This window comes from Anoplophora glabripennis, unplaced genomic scaffold (genome assembly GCF_000390285.2).
Source record: "Anoplophora glabripennis isolate ALB-LARVAE unplaced genomic scaffold, Agla_2.0 scaffold1559, whole genome shotgun sequence".
NCBI lineage: Eukaryota > Metazoa > Arthropoda > Insecta > Coleoptera > Cerambycidae > Anoplophora > Anoplophora glabripennis.
In genome coordinates, this window is record NW_019426049.1 from 36,646 (window position 1) to 52,126 (window position 15,481).

The following is a 15,481-nucleotide window of genomic DNA, read 5'->3' on the forward strand; positions in this document are numbered from 1 at the left end:
TATGTGTCCTTTGGTTATTGGTTTGTTTTTGCTGTAACATCTGAGTGGACATTAGAATTTGCATTTTCAGTAGAAGGCATAAATCATACCTGTTTTTATTTTTTGAAGTTCCTGATGGATATTGTTAAGAAATAAGTTTCTCGTTATTCTTATTTTCCATTTTCGTTATTAAATGATTTTTTAAATTCATTGTAATAATACATGCAAATTTATTTCTACATTAAAAAACATCGATTTTTTGTACTAGAATATGTGTATTAATTACATTCTGTATTTCTCAATAAATAAAGAAGTGTTTATTCAGAAATTTAATTTTTGCCAATTTAACACGTTTGTGTTTTAAATAAGCAATTTTAAATATTATTAAATTCTGAATCGTTCAGAATTTTCTTTATTATTAAGATGAAATTGGGGTTAAGATTGACTTTAACACACTCTTAAAACCAGTTACAATTTTTTTAAACTAGAATCCATTACATTAAATTTAGATTTAACTTCTAATATAACTAAGAGATTCGGGCAAACTCACAATTTGGTGATATGGTGGTGATAAGTGGTTCCCAAAATGTACATGTGCATAGGTGGTTTTAAAAAAGTTAATATTGCCTTAAATACTTGTAATTTTCATAAATGACTTCCACTGTATTAATTTACATCACGAATTATACTCACAGTTAAAAAATATGTACGCACTCTGTGATTCACCCTGTTTATGTCGCTATATAAAGAAAAAGGTAACATAAGTTAAATAATCTGTAATTATAAATAAACTGTTTACTATTAGACAATTCCAGAATAACGATTGCACCGTTCCTTTAGCTTTTCAAGCATTTGTAATCGTGTGATTTTATGCAGATAATGGCGAACTGGTTCAGTGCGTTACTGGATTAGTAAACAACCAGAGACGCTGTGCTGCCAAAGCCAGATATAAGATCCACAACTTTGCAAAGTTTCTACGCGGCACAAACGAATCAGATGGTGGGTGTTCTCCCCTCCCAGTTAAACCTACTTGGCTTTTTTCACTCTGACTGACACTCAACACTGTTTGTAGTGCATGTACGAGTCTTGATTTTTATTATTTGTTTTTTTGTTTTTAACTTAATAAGCTAGTTTAGAACTAATGAATTAAAATATTGTACAGACGAGGTGTTGGTGTGGACATAAACCTAAAAGTGAGTGTTTTGGTTGGGTTTTGTTTTAAATTTATCAGCTAATAAGCATAGGAATTAATAGCAAAATATGCCTAGAGCTTATTAAATTTTATTTATAGAAAAGGTTGAGGACACAGTTATTTCTTTTTTTATTTTTTTCAGGAAGATATTAGGAAACAAGATAGTGGAAAATTTCAAATTTTGCTCAGTTCGACATTCTCAAAAAATAAACTGGATGAACGACTTTTGGCAAGGATACGGTTATAGAATTGTTTCTTGCAGATAACTGTCATTCATCAAGGAGATGAATCTAACATGCCAAGTCCCAACTCTTGGGCAGATGGCATACCGAAGGAACAAATTTCCTGAGACTTGTTGCACGAAACAGGAAACTTGTCTCACTAACATTTAACCTAGCTATTTAAACGAGGTGGTTCAGACTCACATTTCTGAAATAAGACATCGTTGTCTGTTTCGTATATATGTTTCATGCAATACCACATAGGTACTCTGTTTCATGTAATTGCGTTGTTTCACAAATTAATTGAGTTTAGACAATTGAAAATCCAGTGGTCTGAAGAAATTTAATGAAGCATATATGATAAGAAACAAAATATGTGGATTGTTTCAGCTACAAATTTGACGAAATTTGGTTCTTCAGTATGTCATTGCGGCCTTAGCTGTTAAAATGGTCAAGATATGAAATGAAATTTCACACTTATACTATCCCGTAAGATGCTACAGTGACTGTGAGCAATGTAAACGAATGACCTTCCAATTTTTTTTTAGTAAATAATAATAATAATGTCTTTATTTCCAAACCAAAGAACATGTAACAAGATATGAAAAAAAAAAACAAAATATATCGGAAATCCCAAGGGGAAGTTCACACTACGTGTGCTCTACCACTTAACCCTTGCTTTCATTTAGCATTTATACATATATCAAACTGAGGAAACATACTACAAAAACAGGATGATACAAGTATATAAACTATGATAAAATAAAAAATAGCAGACAAATGTTTTCTTCTCATATTTTTCTTAGTTTTTGGAAACTAAAATTTAATCTCATTTTTTTAAAACCCTTCTTATTAACAATTATTGTCTCATAAGCATCTTCAGTGTTATTCGAACGTATTTGGTTTGGGATTTTAACTTCACTTCTTCTGTTTCTGATCAACAATATGGATTCATATCAAAATGGTCAACAGAGTTAAATTTGTAAATTTGTTGATATAAAATTACTACTTGTCAAATGTCTGGGAGGCTGGATTCCATGTCAATTTTATTTACATATAATGTATATAAATAAGTGTGAAAAAATTGAGGTGATTTTTCTTGTAAAAAATTCCTCCGCTTTCTTCCTGCAGATTTATGGACCGTCGAACAGGAAAAGACAAATTGTTTTTATTGAATGGATTTTTATTTTTGGTGTCAGTTGTGCCTCAAGACTCCCGTTTGGGGGCTTCTGTTATTTAATATCATTCTAAATGATATTCAGGAGTGTGTGTGAATTTTTATTATTTGTGGATGATTTTAAATTATTCTGTTATAACTCTAACAGAGGGGTATAGATGCAAAACTATATCCACTTTTTAAAATTTTTCAAGAAGAATTGATTTCTCACTTTTCAAGTAATAATTTGGAATTGACGAACAAATATTCATAAAAAAATTAATATAAGCTTATTAATATGAAGAAAATCCTCAAAAATAATTATGACTAGTTTGGATACCTAAGAGACGAGATGTTAATAAAATAATTTTTCACGATTTAGTTCAGTCTTATGAGAATGCAGATTTTTTTGGTCTTTCCACTTAGAATGTGCAACAATTGACGAACAGTTTCCACAGCAACTTGTATAAATAGGACAGCTTGTGGAAATCGATTAGGTACTTGTAAGATACATAATTTATAATAATTCTCCTTCAAACTGCTGTCGTTGACTAACTTATCCTCCATATGCGTGATAGCGGCAACGTTGCGGTCCCGACATAGCGCATTATTTGAAATTCGCAGGCGTCCAAACAAATAGAATGATCGAACGGGAGCGAGCGAACGACAAGCCGAGCGCGCCAGCCAATTGCAATGTTGTCAAATCTAAAGGCTTACCACTTTAGTCACTAGCGAATCTACAGAAACTTTTGTTAGACTTTAGACGTACCTCCATACCCGATAAACCTCCTTAAGTTTTTCCTTGGTGGATATGGATAATGTGAGTTTTGGCAACTTCAGATTGTAGGAGAATGTGACTTTTGAAACAATTCACAGATTCCACAATTAAATAAATACGAAAATGTGAGTTTGTACCACTTCTAAACTTTAAAATGGTGTAGTTCAACACGATGAACAAGATAGCGTCACTAACTCTATTTCGAAAAATTATGGATAATGTGAGTTGCATCTAAACCCCTCAATACTGATAGAATTGAATTTCATGTTCCTCCTAAGCTTCTAGAGGAAGTGGCTCGTTTCATGTCTTTGTGCACAGAAGTAATTATGTATATAATTCTTATCAATGGCCAACATTTATTTTAAACACTTAGATTTTTTTATTTCCTTTTCTACATATTTGTAAATTGTTTTTATCTAATTTTTAATTGTATGTATGTTAATTGGTTTCTTATTGCATTCTGTTTATATATTTTTTTTATTTCTAATATTTGCAACTACTCATTGATGGTTTAATATTTTAACAAACCCTACATCGTAAGTAGATAATCAATTTTATGAATGCAAATGCAAATTTGCCAATGTCTGTAGCACTATACTTGATTCTCATTGGTAACATTTGTAAGAGTACTATTCTATTTCTTGAGAATATATTACTATTACAGTAGAACCTCGCTAATTCGACCATCCCATTTATGGTGTTCGATTATCTACTTTACCTATACGGACCAATGCTAGAGTCGGGTCTTGATATGACTGATCAGTAGGCAGTTGACCGTTGATAGATGTGGTACATAGTTTGATAAGTTTTAGTAACAAATAACTTGTTTCTAACTTGATCAATAACTTTCACTCACATTGTTTCTTTCACGTTTTTTGTTGGTTTAACATGGAACAATATTTCAGACAGTACAGTTGAACATACTGATAATCCAACCTTTTTTGCGTTCCGACCATGCTCCTGGTCCCGAAGGGGACGGATTAGCGAGGTTCTACTGTAATATTATTGAGCAAAACCACAAAAAAAATTAGAATTGAAATACTTAGGTTGTACTCATTAAGAACAAAATTAAGAATGATGAAATCTAGAGTGAAAATGTTCCCTGGATATTTTGTTCCTGTTTCCCTGTTGACAGGAACACTCCTCTGTTCTTGGTTTTGGTTTTACATACACATGCCGTTGTATCTCAAATTAATCCTCAACTCAACCATTATGTATATGTTGATATCTACATTTTGCATTAAAAAAAAATCAATCCGTTTGTTGCATTCTCTATCATTTAGTGCTGGCACCGCTTAAAACAATATGTAGTTTGTGGTCCATTCTGATGTTTTGTGGTTTCCAGATTCTGGTGACGAGGTTGTACATAGTCGAAGATCTCACCGGAGGGAGGAGGGTCGGGGTGACTTACCATTACATAACGCTGCCTTACAGGAACTGCTGTCCGAAGTCATGAAGCACAAAGACGCTTGGGCCTTCCTCAGACCTGTTCAAAAAAATGAGGTACTTTTCGTGCACTTTGAACTTTGAAAGGAATTATGCTCATTTGAACTTCCTTCCTTCTAGGTACCTGATTATTACGACGTTATTACAAGACCGATGGATTTCGGAACAATAAAGTACAAGCTAAACATGGGAGAGTATAATGAGGATAGTCAGTTAATGCAAGATGCCGTACTAATTTTTGAAAATTGCAATACGTATAATCACTCAGATGCTGAAGTGTACAAGTAGGTGCCACTTAGAAATTTAGATTGCAAACTTCCAGCTACTTAACTTAAATAAAATATTATTAAAATTATATACGGGGGGTGTAAATTGAAAGCGTCATTTTTTAATATCAACTACAAGATGTTCTATATTGAAAAGCGGGCACAAACACATTTTTTTAAATGGAACAATGTATATTTTTGCAAAATTGAAATCTATGCAAAATTTCCTTTAAGACAATATGGGGTTTTATACATATCACAGTAATTGTGGTGATATTAATTTACTGGTAGTTGCCATTCTTCTGCCAACAAACATTTTTCGGGATTTGGATTTAAAGTTTGGTATAGCATTAACAATAAAACTATTGTGAAAAGAATTAACCTTGTTATACAGGGTGTTGTTATAATGGTGTAAATTTTCTCTCACAATTGTGTACCTCACTAACGTATTTTCAATAAAAATTTGATAAAAAAATAATGAAATAATGTTAAATGCATTTCAGAAACTTGTAAGTGAATGTTCTTTCACGAAAATTATTGGATATGATCACTATTTTTAGCGACACATAATTCAGTTAAAAAATTATTACACATCTCAGGTTTCTTGTATCTTTTTCAAATTTCAATCATTGTGATTATTCGTATTTAAAAAGCGTTATATTAGATGAACTCGATGAGAACTATTTTCATAATTTGCAAAATAAGTGAAAGTACAACCAATTATTTTCTGAAATCCGCTAAGAATTTTTTGACTCATTAATTTATGGCTTTACCGCAACAATACGTATATAATGGAATATTGAATAAGTTCTCACTGTTTTTTCATGAAAATTAATGCTTTTTTAAAAAGCCACTACATTTTCCCATCTTTCGGGTAGAATTTTAATTCCACGGAAAAAATGATACATCTTTTGAGACTATCCAAGAGAACCCACTTTTTGACATCTTAATAAGAATGGAAGTGCTGTTCAGCCAGGCCAAGTGCCATCAATAATTGGAAAGGGCAATGTCTGGAGAATATGGTGGGTAGGGTAGGACTTCCCATTTAAGCATTTTCAAATAGGTTTTCATTCATTTTACAACATGTGACCGAGTGTTGTCATGCGCAAAATCACTTTGTCGTGTCTCTGATGATATAACCCCTGTTTTCTCTTTCATTCTCCTTCAACCACATAAATTGTAGTCGATAGCGATCTCTCGTGATGGTTTCATTCGGTTTGAGCAGCTTATAATAAACTACATCCAGCCAATCCCACCAAATGCAGAGCAGAAGCTTGGAACCAAGGATGTTCAGTTTTACCGACGATGTTGATGCATGGTCAACTTGCCCCACAATTTTCTATGTTTAGGATTACGATTACGACACCCAATGTCCTTGCTTTTGAATCATTCTTCATTATTTAAACGTTTTCCTAATGATTCTGCAAGTTCAACTAGCATCTGACATGAATCTTCATGAAGTAATGCTTCCAATTCTTCAACCTCAAACTGTTCTGGTGTGTCAGAGAGTTCTTTATCTTCAACACCAAAATAATTATTTTTGAAACCAATCTGCATGTTGTTTGCGATAGAGTATGGTCGTTGTAAGTTGCAACAAGAATTCTGTGTGTTTCAGCTGCACATTTCTACGAATAAAGTAGTTTAGTAAAATTCCCTGCAAATATTCTTTTCAGCACGTAATTCGACATGTGAAAAAAAAACTGAAAACTGAAAAAAGTAGTTTACTGCATTGCTTATTCTTCTTTATAGGTGATCTTGATCTTCAGGCTTGGAGTTCTGACAATGCTATCTTTTGGAAAACAGAGAACTTATTCAATGTCCTATTATTTTAATTTATTTCTCAAATATACTGGCAATTATCTTGATACAAAATAATATCTTTGTTGGACTCGATTATATCGAAAAAAGTTTCAGACAAAAATTGTAGGGCACCGAGGGAGCCATTGAAAGGTCCATATTACGACTTGATTTTTTTAAATGGAAACCTATTTTTTACCACAGATTTCGATTGGAAAACGAAAAAAAACTTATTTTTCGATTTAAGCCACATTTTGATCAAATGGCCATAAAAAACTAAAAAACACAAGAATCTTTAGACAACGGAGTACCTTCTTGGGATCACTTTTTTCTTTTTTAAAAAATGTTTCATACAAAAGTTGTAGGAGTGAAAAGGGGGCTATCTTGACATGACCTTGAAAATAACCTTGGCCTTGACTACAAGGTCGTTTGGAGATCAAATTCAAAATTTTAAATGAGACCCTCTTTTTTGACCTAGAAAATTACAAGAGTGGGAAGTTTTACAATCGATATGAATTTCACCTCAAGAACAAGATCAGATATCAAGGTCATTTTAAGGTCAAAAAACTGTATAATTATTAACTACATTTAGCACTACCCAGGAGTAACGACGTAGAAGTAGTAGTTTTTTATTCCCTTCGCGGTGCTTGTTTTTGGTGAGTTCCCTCACCTCTCACCATCAGGGTGCATGTTTCGGTGAGTCCCCTCGCCTCTCCCAAATTTTCAAGGTCATGTCAAGATAGCCCCCCCGCCCCCTTTTCACCCTACAACTTTAGTATGAAACAATTTTTTAAAAAAGCTATCCTAACAAGGTACACCGTTGTCTCAAGATCTTGCTTTTTTTGTTTTTTTATGGCCATGGTCAAAATATGGGTTAAATTGAAAAAATAATTAGAACAAAAAGTATTTTTTTCATTTTCCAATCCAAATCCGTGGTAGAAAATGGGTGTTTCCATTTAAAAAATTCAACTTCCCATCTAAAAACACTACTTCTGGTCTAGACCAGAAGTCGTAATGGCCCCCTTGGTGCCATACAATTTTTATCTGAAACTTTTCGAAATAATCGAGTCCAACCGAGATATTATTTTGTCTCACAATAAATGCTCCACCCGGTATAAAAATAGTTTATTTATCATTCCATTATTACAATAATATGGTAGAAATAATTTATTTTTAATTAATTTAAAATATAAAGACTGGATGTCTGTTGGATATGGTTTTTTATGTTGGTGTACACATTATTAAATACTTCTTATATAGACATGACAGACATACTTTGCTGTTTGACTGTATTTCATGTGTCTTTAGAGAACCTGCTTCCAAATTAAACAGCCATTCAATAATAACAAACTGCATTAACGGTAAGCTATTTCCAACTACATATAATGTTTTTTGGATATGTATATATGCTTCAATAACCATAATAACATTACTCAGTAAACAAATTTTTAATGAAAGTTATAATGAATTTATTTATATCTTAAATACGTTGGTGATGATTATTGGATAAGACAAAAAAAATTTTCAAAATTTATTATTTTTTGTGTGCAGTATCAAAATTTCTTCGCACACAAATATAAAGATAACTGACTTCCGCCTATGGCTAGTGGCAATTTAGCACACATTTTTTTAATTTCTAAGGAAACATCAGTAAGTGGCACACTTTGTGTATGTTGTTCCATTAAAAAAAAATTGCCAATAAACAAGTAATATAATTTATAGACATCAAAAATGTAGAAAATTTTTGCAAACGCAGATTTTTTTTTTTAGATGTGGGGTGAGGTTACTCAAATTTTTCGAAAAGAAAGCAAAAGAGTTAGGTCTGAAATTACCCGAGGAGATGGAAAGTGATCCAGAAGAGCAACCCAAATCAAAAAAGCGCCGTACCAAATGATAGTATTACATATTTTATACGTAATATATAAATTATTTTTACAATTTATATAGCCCACCGAAACGTAGGTCCATGTATTATGAAAATTTTTTTTTGTTTTAGATAATATATTATTAATTAATTTTTCTACTGAAGTCTATGTTTCTCCGTAGCTTTTATTTGTTATTGTAGGAACTTATTTACTATTTATAATACATCATAAATTATTATTTTTCATTCGTGTTTTATTCTACAAAAAAGAAAAAAAATACATTGACAGGAAAATTGGAATGATTTAATGATATTTAGTGCTCTGAATAGGATTTTCACCATAACAAAAATTTTCATTCAATTAGGACGAGGGTTGCCTTTTATATTTCGGGAATAGACAGCAAAAAATTAATCATCGGCTTTATTGTTTTTTAAAATATTTTGCTTGAAGATCAATAGACTTTTGTATGTGTTCAAACTAATTTTCGAAGCACTTTTTTCATTCCGATTGAGGTACCTCCAAAAAATGCATTTTGAACACATCAAATGCTTCTTCAAGTGTTGAGAAACGTTGACCTAATTTATTTTTAGTGCGTAGGAATAAAGTCATTGGGTACCAAATCAGGGCTGTATGGCAGATGACTTATCAATTCGACTTTTTCAGTACTTAAAGTCTTGTTTAAGTCGACATGTGAGAGCTCGTTTTGTCCTGGTGGAGAATGATGTGTCTTTTACGGTTAGTTTCCCTTATTCAAAATAATTGACTGTCCGACATTGCACTAATAGTACAGTTACATGTTCTGTTTTTTCGAAAAAGCAGGTGACCATTTGTTTTGTGTGCCAGGGCCGGATTAACGTATGTAGGCCAGGAAAAAGAGTTGAATTAAACATTTATAAACTGTGTTATTATTACCAGAACGTTTTGTCATCGCATCCTCTCATTCCTTATCACTGTCTAATAACTCACACGAAATCTGGGATCGGTAAGTTGAATAGTTTACAAGTTATGGCCTTATAAACAAATTAGCTAATTATTAGTCTGAACGGTCCCGAGCATCTTCCACAATCGCACTGATTTTTTTCATTTTAGATTTCATAATAGTACATTGAAATCTCATTTTTTTTTTAATTTCAAATTTGCAACGTGGATTTTTATTTTATTTTTTAGCCTTGGTTGTAAAATGAAATATACGACGCACGCGCGTGATGTTATATACTATTACATATTCGGAAAGCTTATGAAGAGCTTTAAATTAAAAAAAAATCAAGATTCGTTTAAAAACAAGGGAGTTACACTGTCAAATATGTTATTTTCAAACGAATTTCACTATTTTAACGGCAGGAGTATGAATATTATCATCATTTTCTTCGGACTCGCTGTCATTCGCTTCCCCCACCTTTCCGCCGCGCCACAGCTCTCCGAAAAATCAAGCGACCCACTGACTTAACAATATTTCTTATGCACTTAACATACTTCCACAAATAAAATATTTTTATCTGAGAAAGTACTCGGATTGCCGGTTATGACAGTAATTTTTTTTGCCGCTACCAACCTAATTTGTTTAACCATAGGCCGTCAACTTTGACAGTTTTTTTTTTAACTTAAAGCTCTTTTCATAAGCTTTCCGAATATATAATTATATAACGAGCGTGCGTCGTATATTTCATTTTGCAACTAAGGCTAAAAAATGAACAAAATTTCCAGGTTGCAAATTTGAAAAAAAAAAAAAAATGATAGATTTTAATATTATGTAATCTACCAAAAAAAAAGAGTGCGATTGTGGAAGATGCTTGAGATCGTCCAGACTAATAATTAGTTAATAACCATAACTTGTAAACTATTCAACTTACCAATTCCAGATTTCGTGTGAGTTATTAGACAGTGATAAGGAATGAGAGGATGCGATGCCAAAACGTTCTGGTAATAATAACGCAGTTTATAAATGTTTAATTCAAAAGTCATAAATAAACTTCTGTTTATAACTTTTGATCTAATCAATATTTTTTGACGCTCGAGGGCTAATTTTGTAGGTCTTTTGAAGACGAAAAAAAAAATACCTACTTTACTGATATCTCGTGGAAATGAACGGAAAAAAGTTATAAGCGAAAAATGTGAATTTACGTAAAAATTATACAATTAACCACCCTGTAAACAATCTTCCCCTCATTTTTATGACTTTGGAAACCAATATGTTATTGTACATAATATTTAGCATCTACAGTGATAAATTCAGTTTGCCGAAACAAAAAGTCACGTCCAACTCTATATTTCCTGGCCTATATGGTGAGAACCCGGGCTACAATCTCTACGCAGGCCCTCTTTCTAATATAAGAAGAAAAAAAAAAGCCGTCAGCAACTTGTCCATATAAAATTTCAAAACCTAAATACTTTTTGGTTTGATTCTAAAAAAAGCTAATATTCCTTTTGCCAGATCTTGCCGAGGCTCCCCATCTCGTGAAGCCCGGGGCTACAGCCCCGTAGCCCACCCTTAATCCGGCCCTGTTGTGCATGAACTTTTGTTGGATTTAACTCTTCTTGAGAGACCCATAAAGTCGACTGCTATTTACTTTTGGACTTATATGCACAGATCCATGATTCATCACGTGTTACGATGTCATAGACGTGTTTTGAAGCACCGCCAATGTATTTCTTGAGCATTTCTTTTGACCTATCATGATGAGCCATTTTTTGTCAAATAATGTGGAATCTAACGTGAACGAATTTTTTTGGCGGCCAAATATTCATACAGTATGTTGGTCCTACTAATGCCCAAGGATGGATGATCTTCACAAAATTTGTCAGTCAACCACGGTCACGATTGAATTCCGTATACCTCCGATATACAGTGGTTTTCGATGGTGCTTCTTCACCAAAAGTCGAATTAAGCTCATCAATGCACTATTGTTGAGATAATCTACCTCAAAAGTTGTAAAAAATAATCGCAGGGAAATGTTCTTGACTTCATTCAATTTTTTTACCAAAACCACACTAAACAACACATATAGCGTTTGTACGTCAAAACATTCTGAGTAAGTACACCGAACTTTACGATAGGGACATCCGTTGTCAGACGCCAAGACCAGGATCAATTTATTTATTGCAGAGGGTAAATAAAGGTAAATGAAACATGTACAAATAAAGTTCTAACGTTTATTATCACTTTTCTCAAGTTCTGATACAAGATGCTCAATAGATACATTAACCACCTGTTTTTCCATGTCTGGAGTAATCGCCTTCTTCACCTCCTTAGTTACATAATCGATGAGATTTTTATGAAAAATCTTCTTATGAACTCCAGCCACCACTACCTGGTAATTCAACCGATTCAGAACTTCTCGGTAAACGATCATCTGTCTCAATCGGAATTCCTCTTCTAGCTGCAAATGTACATTCTCTCTTTTCGCTTCCATCAATAAGAGCTGGCCATCTGCTTGGAACTGCATCTGCTTTTCCTCTTGAATCTGCTCCTCCAATAATGCCTTACTGTCGTCCCTGCCCTGCTGCCAAGCCTTTTCATAATTGTCAATTTCTTTGTCTAAGTACTTAGTTAGGTGGGGACCAACGTATTTAATGGCACCCCACCAAACACATATCACTCCAAGGCCATTGTAATAATTGTGTTCTAGGACGTAATATTCTTTGCTAATCAGGAATATACCAAATGTGAAGAGAAAAGTGCCAAAACCACTTACGCCAGTTTTGGGGATGAAAAATTTGAACCACTCTTCTGGTATAAAAGCAAACAGGACCTATTTTGGAAAAAAATATATATATTAGACATTATCTTAGTCTTTAGTTGTATCTTATGCCTCTAAAATCAAGAAAAACCTAATTAGAGAAAAAAATCAAATTTATGTTTTGACATATTTTTGTTGTTTTAGAAAATATACATAAAAAATAACTAAAAATATTTACTAATCTGAAACATTTGAAGTATTTTTTGAAATAATTTAAACTTTTTAATAGAAAATATTTTTAATTAAAAGCACCGCCTTTGTGAATGTTACTATCAGTGAACTACGACAATGAATTTAGCTGAACTACATTATACTATTCTCCATGATGTGACATGACAACAGACAAAAAACATGGCCAATATTAATTGGACGAAATGAGAATGGCCGGATATGTGACCAGTTCCTTTAGTTTTTAGTTGATCGATTTGCATAAAGATGTTTGAAATGTATAAATCAAGAATTATGAGATTTCACAATTACGTTTAGATGTTAGTATATCCAACGGTGGGGTATGACAATTTTGAATAAAAGTTTACAAAAATTTCAGTTTTCACAATAAAATTTAAGAAAACAAATTTGTCTTCCTAAAGGTCCACGATAGCCTCCATATGTCCCACATGTTATTCGATAGCAGAAATCGCCCACTCTCCGATTTTTTAATCCGAAACGCATTATGTGTATGGTAATTTGCTCACAATTTGTTTAGAGACTTTTTCTTCGAACAGTAAGTAAAATAAATTAACCAGAACGCGTTGTGGGTAACGTATGTCACTCACAATGCAAAATAAGTGTTCGTGCTTTTGTTTTGGCTTGTGGACCATTTGTTTTGCCCAAGTCGTGTCCTTGCTAATGCGCTTTACCAAGAACTTATTTTGAATAAAACAGTGAATACAAAAATAATAAAGTGTTTATTTAAACGTAGGTATCATAGGATATATATATTATATAATAAACAAATAGACGTAAAGAAATCTAAAAATAGGGAAGCAAGAGCTAGAAAAACAAAAATTATTTGTTTTTACAAGAATTGCTTTTGTGACATTTTGAATTACATTTTGTATTTAATTTTATGCATGCACATGCCTTCGTTTGACATCCTTTCAGGCTATTACATCGAACAAATCCTTGCTTAGACCCAGAAGACAACATGACTCTTTGGCATATGATAATTCACTGCTAGCACTTATACTTACTAAGTATATCTTGCCACTAGCGTCTCGTTGAAACTAATAACAAGCAGTCCACTTACAACGCATTTGGGGTAAAACGCAATAACCAGAATGCGACGTAGACAAAAGAAATATTCCACAAAGCAAAACAAAAGCTTATTTCGCGTTGTGGGTGACATACTTTATCCACAATGCGTTCTGGTTGTTAATTTGCTTTATTCACTGTTCCAAGAAAAAGTATATCAGACAAAATTATCCTTTGTTTAAAATTATATTTTTGTGCTTAAAAATTTTTTATTTTAAAATCATATTTCAGACAAAATTATTTAACCTTTAAAATAATATTTAAGAAAAAATTTCCTTGCCTTTTTTGTGAAATAAATTAAGTTTATTCAATTGTGTGACAAACTTATTTTAAATTAAAAAGAAAACTTAAATAAAGTGAAAATTTTTTTTCTTATAAATACTTTTCATCAGAAATTAGTTTTTCAAGACGGTGCCTGTCAATATTTTTACTACAAGTTAACGAATTTATACACTAATTTAGCAATAATTTAATCTTTTACACCCTATTTATCTCGAAAACTAATGGCTTTAGACTTCTTGATCTAAATAAATGACTCAAGGGACAGTCTAAATAAGACAGAAACATAAAAAACTTGCAGTTTGTTACCTTTCCAGGTTCTCCTCTAATAATTCTTTTTATTGAGGTGGAAGATCCATCAATACCACTACCTGATACTTTGCTTTTTGGAGAAATGCCTTGCAAACCTTTAACTTCCGCAGTGGATCCTAGACTATGTTTCTTCAAGTTGTCTATGGTTTTGTCAAATCTATAATCCTCCCAACAAGTATTCTTTGTTGCGCTATCTTCTAAATGCAAATTAAGTCCTGTAGAACTATATCTGATTCCTTTATCTACAAGCTTATTGCATTCCTTGGATAAACGACTGCGTATATTTGCGTCCTTCTCTTTTTCCACATTAACTGTTTGTAAGATTTGTTCTTCATTTTCGAACGTCAAAGTTTCAATTTCTTCACTTGAATTTGCCGAAGACTCCGGGGTAGATTTCTTATTCTTTACTTTCTCTAGAGTCTCTTCAACAATAACTTGCTTTTTGTCACAGTAGNTATTTTAAATTAAAAAGAAAACTTAAATAAAGTGAAATTTTTTTTTCTTATAAATACTTATCATCAGAAATTAGTTTTTCAAGACGGTGCCTGTCAATATTTTTACTACAAGTTAACGAATTTGTACACTAATTTAGCAATATTTGTGACTGTGTGAATCGCTATAATTTAATCTTTTACACCCTATTTATCTCGAAAACTAATGGCTTTAGACTTCGTGATCTAAATAAATGACTCAAGGGACAGTCTAAATAAGACAGAAACATAAAAAACTTGCAGTTTGTTACCTTTCCAGGTTCTCCTCTAATAATTCTTTTTATTGAGGTGGAAGATCCATCAATACCACTACCTGATACTTTGCTTTTTGGAGAAATGCCTTGCAAACCTTTAACTTCCGCAGTGGATCCTAGACTATGTTTCTTCAAGTTGTCTATGGTTTTGTCAAATCTATAATCCTCCCAACAAGTATTCTTTGTTGCGCTATCTTCTAAATGCAAATTAAGTCCTGTAGAACTATATCTGATTCCTTTATCTACAAGCTTATTGCATTCCTTGGATAAACGACTGCGTATATTTGCGTCCTTCTCTTTTTCCACATTAACTGTTTGTAAGATTTGTTCTTCATTTTCGAACGTCAAAGTTTCAATTTCTTCACTTGAATTTGCCGAAGACTCCGGGGTAGATTTCTTATTCTTTACTTTTTCTAGAGTCTCTTCAACAATAACTTGCTTTTTGTCACAGTAG

At 32.5% G+C, this 15,481-nt stretch overlaps 1 protein-coding gene across 2 annotated transcripts in view; it reads left to right on the forward strand.

Moving 5' to 3' along the window:
* Nucleotides 1–8,907, forward strand: part of LOC108916100 (bromodomain adjacent to zinc finger domain protein 1A) — a 32,384-nt gene extending 23,477 nt beyond the window's left edge. Inside the window, exons 10-13 of one of the 2 annotated variants that reach the window (XM_018722299.1) lie at nucleotides 856–978; nucleotides 4,672–4,829; nucleotides 4,893–5,056; nucleotides 8,606–8,907. In XM_018722299.1, coding sequence (XP_018577815.1) covers nucleotides 856–978; nucleotides 4,672–4,829; nucleotides 4,893–5,056; nucleotides 8,606–8,729 — 569 coding nt within the window. In that variant the 3' untranslated portion in view covers nucleotides 8,730–8,907. The remainder of the gene's footprint in view (nucleotides 1–855; nucleotides 979–4,671; nucleotides 4,830–4,892; nucleotides 5,057–8,605) is intronic. The other variant, XM_018722300.1, reaches the window with a different exon arrangement.
* The last annotated feature ends 6,574 nt before the right edge of the window (nucleotides 8,908–15,481 follow it).